At 42.0% G+C, this 10,376-nt stretch overlaps 1 protein-coding gene across 1 annotated transcript; it reads left to right on the forward strand.

The window, feature by feature from the left end:
* Positions 1-4,316: 4,316 nt before the first annotated feature.
* On the forward strand, positions 4,317-10,150 carry LOC306882590 (neuronal PAS domain-containing protein 4-like; the record flags this gene model as incomplete). The annotated part of the gene is made up of 6 exons (XM_079437309.1): positions 4,317-4,709; positions 5,675-5,771; positions 5,851-6,076; positions 6,223-6,332; positions 8,331-8,466; positions 9,520-10,150. 6 exons carry the CDS (start codon positions 4,317-4,319, stop codon positions 10,148-10,150), a joined length of 1,593 nt encoding a protein of 530 aa, XP_079293435.1.
* Positions 10,151-10,376: the final 226 nt, after the last annotated feature.

Here is a 10,376-nt window from a genome sequence, read left to right on the forward strand (position 1 = left end):
AGGCTCCAGCGTCATCTTCACGTATGAAGCGTGATGGATCTGGCTGCGCTCTCAGTGGACGTGACCTTAATGGGCTTCTATTGAGCAAAGGTTGTGAAAGCTAAATGTTAACTGCTGGAGGAGCTGCGACGGGACGAGACCCACCTGTCGGCCGGCTCGTGTTCACAGGAACCTTAAACTTGTGCCTTCGGCCGAGCACTAATGGCTGGACATCGCCGCTCTCTCCGGGGACGAGCTCCTCCAGACCCAAACAGAGCATTAAGCTCGAGAGCCTGTGCTTGTTTTGACCTCCCTGGAGTCGAGCACTCCTCAGCTCAAACCCACAGCGACTGTGATGAATCACCTGAAGATGATTTCTCTGACAGATCCTTAGACACGGAGCACTCACTTGTTCCCAAAGAAAGATGTGTTTGTGACCCTGGAGCACAAAACTAGTCATATTTTTTTACATTTCGAAATGTATACATCACGTACATGAAAGATGAATAAATAATCTTTCCATTGATGTATGGTTTGTTATGATCGGACAATATTTGTCTGAGATACAACTATTAGAAAATCTGGAATCTGAGGGAGCAAAAAAATCTAAATATTGAGAAAATCTCCTTTAAAGTTGTTCAAATGAAGTTCTTAGCAATGCATATTACTAATCAGAAATTAAGTTTTGATATATTTACGGTAGGAAATTCACAAAATATCTTTATGGAACATGATCTTAATATCCTAATGATTTTTGGCTCATGTTTCCTCATTCGTGGTTCTGTTTGACAGTTTGTGAGCGATCAGAAGTGTGTTCGGTCTCCAGACGGTCTCAGTGAAGATCTTGTAGCTGCTGTCTCTGAGGCAGTGTGTTCGTGTCTGTCAGTAGCACTGCTATAAAGTCCTGTGTTATCTACAGTGTTAAGTGCGGTGACGCTGCAGACGGGAAACTCCACAGACCCTCTTTATTCTGACGATCTTCATATAAAACATCTCCTTCTGAGCTTTGCTTCGGCTCACGCTGAACACAAACGCAGCACATCTCCTCACAGATGTCTTCTGCAGGTCTCGCACTGAATCTACAACCCCAAATCAGAAAAAGTTGTGACGGTATGTTAAATTAAAATTAAACTGAAACAGTACTTTGTTAAATTATCTTTGACCTGTATTACATTGGAAACAATACAACAGCACATTATTTAATGTGTTCCTCATGAATTTAGTTTTTTTCAAAATAAACACGATTCCAATTTTGGTTCTTGCAACACATTTCAAAAAAAGTTGGAACAGTAAAGCATTTACCACTTTGTGATGTTGCCATTCCTTTTCACAACACTTAAAAGACATTTAGGGACTGAAGACACCAAGTGATGAAGTGTTTCAGGAGTAATTGTGTCCCATTCTTCCTGCAAACAAGTCTTAAGGTGGGCAACAGTACGGCGTCTTCGTCACACATTCTCTATTGGAGACAGGTCAGGACTGCAGGCAGGCCAGTCAAGCACCCGTACCCTCTTCCTCCGCAGCCAGGACTTTGTAGTGTGTGCAGAATGTGGTTTTGCATTGTCTTGTTCAAATATGCATGGGGCATCCCTGGAAAAGATGTCTTCTTGAAGGCAGCATATTGTTCTCCAAAATCTCTATGTACTTTTCAGCATTAATGGTGCCATCACAGAAGTGAAGGTTAGCTTTGCCAAGGGCACTGACACAAACCCATACCATGACAGACCCTGGCTTTTGGTCTTGTTGCTAGTAACAGTCTGGATGATCCTTTTCTTCTTTGGTCCAGATCACACGGCGTCCATTCCTCCCTAAAAATACCTGAAATACTGATTCATCTGACCACAGTACACGTCTCCACTGTGTGATGGTCCATCCCAGATGCCTGCGAGCCCAGAGAAGTCGACGGCGCTTCTGGACATTGTTAACATAGGGCTTTCTTTTGGCACAGTACAGTGGATGTAACTACATATTGTGGTACTTGACAAAGGTTTGCCAAAGTAGTCCTGAGCCCATGTGGTGATATCGCTTATAGATGAATGACGATTCTTGATGCAGTGTCGCCTGAGGGATCGGAGATCACGGTTGTTCAGCTCAGGCTTGCGCCCTTGTCCTTTACGCACTGAAATTCCTCCAGATTCCTTGAATCTTTTAATTATGTTATGCACTGTTGAAGGCGAAATATCCAAATCTCTTCCTATCTTTATTTGAGGAACATTGTTTTTAAACATTTCAATCATTTTCTCACGTATTTGTTGGCAAACTGGCGATCCTCGGCCCATCTTTGCTCCTAAAGGACCAGACCTTTCTTGGATGCTGCTTTTGTACCAAATCATAATTACAATCACCTGTTGACATCACCTGTTTCAAATCACATCATTATTTAACCAATTTACCTGATTACTAGCCCTAAATTGCTCCTGTCCCAACCTTTTTTGGAATGTGTTGCAGATCTGAATGACAGGAAAGGATGTATATTTACAAATGAAATGAAGTTGACCAGACAAAACATGAAATATTTTGTGTTCATATTGTCTGCAATGAAATACAAGTCAAAGTAAATTTAGAAATCACTACTTTCTTTTTTTATTTGCGTTTTCCGTACTGTTGCAACTTTTTCTGATTTGTTGTACATTTCTGTGCAGATTCTTGCTCTGATCTGGAGTCAGAGTCGTTCTGTAGATGTCGCTCACTCAGATTGGACAGAGTCAGTCATATATGATGGACACAGTGATTTTTAGCTTCATTCTGTGATTCCAAATCAGACATGTTTGATATTTTGAGCCAGTTTTATAACACATTGTTTGGAGTGACTCAGAAGATCCTCAGTCTTTTAGTGTCTGATGTGTTTTAACCCTCGTGTTGAGTTCTGGTCAGTTTGACCTGGAGAGGATCTTCTTTTTCCTGACAATGCTAGTTCATGTTAAAGCATTACAGTAAACTTAACAACTTTGTGCAAAAAAAAAATTATATATATATATTTTTTTTTTTTTTTTCCCCGCCTACCCTTACACTCAAAAATAACTGGAACAAAACTTTGTTTTTAAGTTTATTATGATCTAATTATCATCAAATCTTGGATTCAATGTTGCTTTCTTTCAATCAGCACAGGTTTTGTATTGATTGAACATTGATCTGAGCTTCTGCACCTCAGTTTCTAAGCCAAAATTATCCACAAATATTTTTCCCACTCAAAAACTGATCAATGAGGCCTACAATCAATCAGCTCCAATAAGAAACACAAACCCTGTGCTGCTCAAAATATTGCATTCATGATTTAGTAATAATATTGCATAAAGAAAGATGTACAAACTATTTTTTTAAAAGAACACTGAATTATGTGAAGGATTTTAATTATACAATTTTAGTTCTAAAGTTATGGTGTATTACAGTCTTATATCCCACAAACATTAGAAAGTGTCTTTGCGTGAAGCTGATGAAAAAGCTGAAGAAATGAATGAAATGTTATTGTGTCTGACTTTATTGTGCTCAAACTCCGAGAGGAATAATAACTAACCTTCACTGTTAATACTGAACTCTCTCTCTCTCTCTCTCTCTCTCTCTGTGCGTGTGTGTGTGTGTGTTGTGATGACGTCACTGCAGGTATTTTTACTCTCGAGCGCTATAAATATCGGGTCAGTCCTCGTGTCGTCACGGCGGAGGGGTTTCTCTGCAGGTCTCAGTTTGAGCTCCTTGAGAGTATATAAGACGGATCATCACACACACACACACACACACACACACACACACGCACGCACGCACACATATCAGAGGTGAGGAGAGCAACTCAACCAGCGCTGACTAACCTAAACTAAACTAACCCAGCTACTGACCTGTCATCTTTGCATGTTACTGGAGTTTTTCAGCATAAATGATTGCGTGAAGCCGCTTTCATCAGTGTGACCCCGACTCCTGTGCTTCCTCAGATCTGTGTGAGGATGAGGATGAGGATGAGCTGCGACGCGAGCGTCAGGCGGAGTCTCCGCGCGTCCAAGCGCGTCAGGTCAGTGACCAGAGCCTTACAACGCCTTCACATTATAATCAATCCTGATGAAACTGTCCTGCTCTGCATGCTAGTGTAGTGTTTACTGTACTATAGGTGTGTGTGTAAGTGTGTGTGTGTGTGTGTGTGTGAGTGTGTGTGTATAGAGCTCCATCCAGGACTCCCTTTTATAAGAAGTTTCTCATTCATTGAAACTCTGTCTTTGAGTATCTCTCACAGGCTCAGTGTCATTCATCCTAACTTACACACAAACTATTAGAGATCATCTTTAATAATAAATAGTGAATGTATATGAGGTTATTAGAGCGGAAAAGAAAAGCAGCCAGTGCAGGTCTGTATGTTTTATCGTCTGGGTTCTGCGTCTGACCGTCTCTCTGTCCTCACGATCGGATGCAGGTCCACTAAAGGAGCATCCAAAGCCCGACGAGACCACATCAACGCAGAGATCCGGACCCTGCGGTCCCTGCTGCCCATCTCGGCTGAGGACCAGGAGCGTCTGTCCTACCTGCACTCCATGTCTCTCATCTGCACCTTCATCAGGAAGAGCGTGCTCCTGTCTGGGAAGGACACTCCGGCAGCAGGGTCTGGATTCGGTCCGGATCCGTCTGGTGCTTCTCCTCTCTACCAAAGCTTTCTGCAAGCGCTGCCTGGATTTATTGTGGCTCTGACCAGAGACGGAAAGCTGGTCTACGTGTCTGAAAATGTGCAGGAGTATCTCGGTCTGTCCATGGTGAGAGAACTGTTCTTTTCTGTTTCACATGCACACACATTTATCCTTCGTTATATTCAGTGATTATTAGGATCAATTTGACACATGCTTGAAAAATTGGTTAAACTATTTATTTCTTCTTGAATATTTCTCGTTAAGGGTTATGAATGTGCATGCAAAGTTTTGACACACAGATGTGTTTTGGAAAGACTGTGGATGTTTTGTTAAAACGTTTGTGTTGGGGTCAAACTCACCCCTTTGTTTCCATGCAATTTCCCAAAAATCCAATACTTTGAAAAATGACAACAAAAATAGATTGTTTAAAAGAATTATTCAATTCCTCACAATTTATATTTTTAAGTCCCTGACAAACTACAATCAATGTTTTATGTTTTTACATGAATCTTTAGTGTTTTACATACACTCTCAGAATTTTTTTTTTTTTTTACAAAAAACACCGGGGCGGCACCTTTTCACAAGGTACTAAAATGCAGTATCACAGGTATATTTGTAGCAATAGCCAACAATCAAAATTATACATTTCTCTTTTATGACAAAAATCATTGATATTAAGTAAAGATCATGTTCCATGAAGATATTTAGTAAATTTCCTACCATAAATATATCAAAACTTAATTTTTGATTAGTAATATGCATTGCTAAGAACTTCATTTGAACAACTTTAAAGGAGATTTTCTCAATATTTAGATTTTTTTGCTCCCTCAGATTCCAGATTTTCTAATAGTTGTATCTCAGACAAATATTGTCCTATCATAACAAACCATACATCAATGGAAAGATTATTTATTATAATATTATTTATTTATATAGCTTTCAGATGATGTATAAATCTCAATTTCACAAAATTGACCCTTATGACTGGTTTTGTGCTCCAGGGTCACAAATGTGCTTTTGTACCTTTTTCTGAGTGTGGGTCAAAGGTCATGCCCAGTTTTTGAGCACCAGTGTTTTATGTTGCCCTGTAGGTGGATGTGCTTCAGGGAGACTCGTTCTATGATATGATGGACGGTCGTGACGCAGAAGCTGTGCAGGTGATTTTGAGAGAGCAGGACGTCTCAGCAGGTGAGCGAGACGTTCAGAAGCTTCCTTCTGTGTGTTGTGTGATGTCCAGATCAGGTCTGACCTCGTGTGTGTCTCTCAGAGGGCAGCTTCGTGTGCCGCATGCACAGCTCCAGAGCGCTCCGGCTCCAGAACACCGGCTGCTGCTCCATGCTGGTGAGGGGGCGATTCCGGGCGGACGCCGCTCTGTTTGTGGCCCTCTGCTCGCCCACGGTCGACAGACTGAAGGACAGCGAGCTCCTGAGGGCCTCCGCCTGCTTCCAGACGCTCCACAGACCGGACATGAGACTCCAGCACGCCCCCTGCAGGTACAAACACCACAGCGCTGTGCTGATCCACCAGCAATCTGCATTTCTGTTAGAGAGTATTGATTTGACGAGATGTGGGAGCTTTCAGTGGGTGTTTTTGAAATGAATGATATGGATGTTGATTGTGATGAAATATGTTTCCACAGCATCTTGTTCCACCTGGGTTTCTCAGCGGAGGAGCTGATCGGTCGATCGTGGTACGAGCTGCTGCATCCGGAGGATCTGGCGCTCGCAGCCGGCTGTCATCGCACACTTAGTGAGTCCACTCACACTCATCTGTGCAAGCACAAAAATAATAATTTTATTCATCAAGGATGCATTAAATTGATCAAAAGTGACCGTAAAGTCAATTTGTGACCCTGGAGCACAAAACCAGTCATAAGGGTCAATTTGTTTAAATTGAGATTTATACATCATCTGAAATCTGAATAAATAATCTTTCCATTGATGTATGGTTTGTTATGATAGGACAATATTTGTCTGAGATACAACTATTAGAAAATCTGGAATCTGAGGGAGCAAAAAAATCTAAATATTGAGAAAATCTCCTTTAAAGGTGCCATAGAATGAAAAACTGTCTTTACCCTGGCATATTTAAATAATAACAGTTCTGTACATGGAAATGACATACAGTGAGCCTCAAACACCATAGTTTTCTCCTTCATATGTAAATCTCGTGATTAAAAAAGACCACTGAAAAACAGGCGAATCAGAACATAACACCGACTGTGACGCAACAGTCGGGATCACTACGCCCCCAACATTTGCATAAACCCGCCCTTGTTCTAAGCCGGCCGAACCATCAGAAGCTCTGCAGGTATTGTAAATAAACAAGCGCGGACAACAGCGAAAATAACACAATAAATGTTATGTTCCAGGCCGTGCAGGGGGTGTGAAGTGCAGGGATGGGTTGGTGTCTGTATTCAGAAAGGCACAGAAAGCAAATAACGCGAGCCACTAAAGGGACATGGTTAGCTCCTTGCTAGCGGTAGCCTGTTACAGTATATAAGATTTCACTCTCAGTAAGGAGAGATGAGGATGATGGCGAATGACTTACAGATCCTGAGCACCACTGACAAGCATCTGATCTTGTGAAATGTGTGGTAAGTACTGTTGCTCCATAATGTAAACATAGTTTGTGTGATCGCGTCTCTTGAAAGTGAACTATAACGCGATCGATGGATCGTTCAAAAGCAGTTTCAATGCCTCGCATATTAATAACGGCTCCCTGATGCCCGCGTTTTATATACAGTATAATTACCCGACGATATAACTGCGAGAGAAAGTATTTAAATATATATTTTCCTCCCTGTGCTGATGAGCCGTACTGTGAAACAGCCAATCAGAGCAGAGCTCATTATTATTCATGACCCTGCCAAATAAGCCAATAACAGACCGTTTCATTCTAGGGAGAAATCCTAGGGTTGTAAATGGACATGTAAAATCGTTTCTGGAGATTTTTTGCCCTTACCTAAGCCACATACCTTCTGTGTAAATATCAGAGAACAATTCAAAATACTGTATCAATGCATTCTATGGCACCTTTAAAGTTGTTCAAATGAAGTTCTTAGCAATGCATATTACTAATCAAAAATTAAGTTTTGATATATTTACGGTAGGAAATTTACAAAATATCTTGATGGAACATGATCTTAATATCCTAATGATTTTTGTCATAAAAGAGAAATGTATAATTTTGACCCATACAATGTATTGTTGTCTATTGCTACAGATATACCTGTGTTACTCATGACTGCTTTTGTGCTGCAGGGACACATATATAATATCGCAAAATATTTATATTTCAAATAAATGCTGTTCTTTTGAACTCTCTATTCATCTGTGAATCCTGAAAAATAAAAAGTTTCCACAAAAATATTGTGCAGCACAACTGTGTTCAACATTGATAATAATCAGAAATGTTTGTTGAGCAGTAAATCAGTATATTATTATGATTTCTGAAGATCATGTGACACTGAAGACTGCAGTAATGATGCTGAAAATACAGCTGCAGATCACAGAAATACATTACAGTTTAACACATATTCACAGAGAAAACAGCTGCTTTACATTAGAATAATATTTCTCTGTTTTTACTGCATTCTTGATCTAAATGCAGCCTTGATAAGAAGAGACTTCTTTCACAAACAATAAAAGTCCTACTGACCCCAAGCTTCTGAGCAGTAGATGACTGTAAGGTGATGACTGTGTTGGGAATCTGCATCTTTACTGACGCACGCGTCTGGTTTGTCAGCTGGAGATGACGGCGAGGCGAGCGCAGAGATGCTGGTTCGACTGCAGCGGCAGGATCAGTCGTGGATCTGGCTGTACGTCTGTGCGACCGCGGACCGATCCAGAGACATGATCGTCTGCACAAACCACGTCATCAGGTGAGCATCTGATCTCAGCTCGTCTCTACAGCAGCCGCTGATTTCTCACTCTTTCTTCATTGTTTCAATTTGATCAATTCTGATTCTTATCGATTCCCAGTTTCGATTCCAGTGTGGTTAAAAAAAGTCAAACATTTAGATATCAGACATATTTATTCTGTTTCTGCATGATTCTGGATAAATGTGACCCTGCAGCACAAAAGCAGTCATCAGTAACACAGGTATATTTGTAGCAATAGACAACAATACATTGTATGGATCAAAATTATACATTTCTCTTTTATGACAAACTCATTAGGGCAGTTGTGGCCTAATGGTTAGAGAGTGGGACTCGTAATCCAAAGGTTGTGGGTTTGAGTCCCCGGCCGGCAGGGATTGTAGGTGGGGGGAGTGAATGTCCAGCGCTCTCTCCACCCTCAATACCACGACTGAGGTGCCCTTGAGCAAGACACCGAACCCCCAACTGCTCCTCTGGACACCATACTTGGCCTCACGTCACGTCCTTTCCTTTTCCTTTCCTTAAGTAAAGATCATGTTCCATGAAGATATTTAGTGAATTTTCTACCATAAATATATCAAAACTTCATTTTTGATTAGTAATATGCATTGCTAAGAACTTCATTTGAACAACTTTAAAGGAGATTTTCTCAATATTTAGATTTTTTTGCTCCCTCAGATTCCAGATTTTCTAATAGTTGTATCTCAGACAAATATTGTCCTATCATAACTAACCATACATCAATGGAAAGATGATTTATTCAGCTTTCAGATGATGCATAATGTCATGGAAAATGGAATGTATATAAATGAATGATTCAATGACTCACTCATAAATACTTCACTCGTTTCATTACTGGATGATCAGTGTTTCTTAATCAATCTCTTGAATGAATGATTCAATGACAAATACATTTTTAACAGCCCCTTTTCACCAGCTAAAAATAAAAATTGCACACATTGATAGGTAGCATTAAAATTGTAATTGTAATTTTAATTTTTAATCGATTTTTGATTCCTAACCCTGCTGATTTTCCCCTGGTTTCTGGTCTGTAGTGAAGCAGAGGCGGTCTATCTCAGAGACAAACTGTACGGCGCTGCGCAGACGTCTCTGCCGGCTTGTGTCCCGAGAGACTGCGATCCGCTCCGGAGGAACTCCGAGACCGGCGCAGACTCGCTGGCGTTTCTCTTCTCCACCCCGCCCTACAGCCCCACTTCCTCCCACTGCTCCTCTGACTTCCTGTCTGACAGTTTGGGTGCGCTCTGTCCGCCTCAGCTGCTCCCTGCCCCGTTCTCTGACCCGTTCTCTGACCCGTTCTCTCCGGTGCTCTGTCCGGCCGAGGCTCACCTGGTCCCGGTGTACGCCGTCTGCGAGGGTCTGGAGGACTTCGGTGTGTTTCTGACGCCTGAGCCCTCGCCCCCTGCGGAGGGACCCTTGCTGTACAGCGAGGCGGAGCGGGCGGAGATCGGGACGCTGGCCCGGCAGATCCGCTCTCTGGCCAGCAGCTTTGACGCCTACAGCAGGACACGACCCGATCTGGCCCCCGGGGCCCTCTGCTGGCCGGAGCCGCTGCTGGACGAGGCCGTCATCGACTGCATCCTCACAGACTGCGGCTGGGGCCGGGGCCCGATGGAGCCATTCCCAGCGGAGCTGCATCCCTGTGTGTTTGCCGCTCCCACGCTTTGACCATCAGCTCACGAGCTCAAGACTCACGCGAGTGACTAGTGCATCATCCCCAGGGGAAAAACTGCACTTCCATAATGTACTTAAAGTGCTGTATTTTCGCACAATAATTTTGTACTTAATATACTAATAATATTTCAGTAATAATATTACAGTTTCCATCCATAAAACAGCTCCTTAGTTACTTTTAATGCCTCAAACCCTACTGATTTAAAGTCCAACAATCCAA

The sequence above is a fragment of the Barbus barbus genome (genome assembly GCF_936440315.1).
Source record: "Barbus barbus genome assembly, chromosome: 16".
NCBI classification, from domain to species: domain Eukaryota; kingdom Metazoa; phylum Chordata; class Actinopteri; order Cypriniformes; family Cyprinidae; genus Barbus; species Barbus barbus.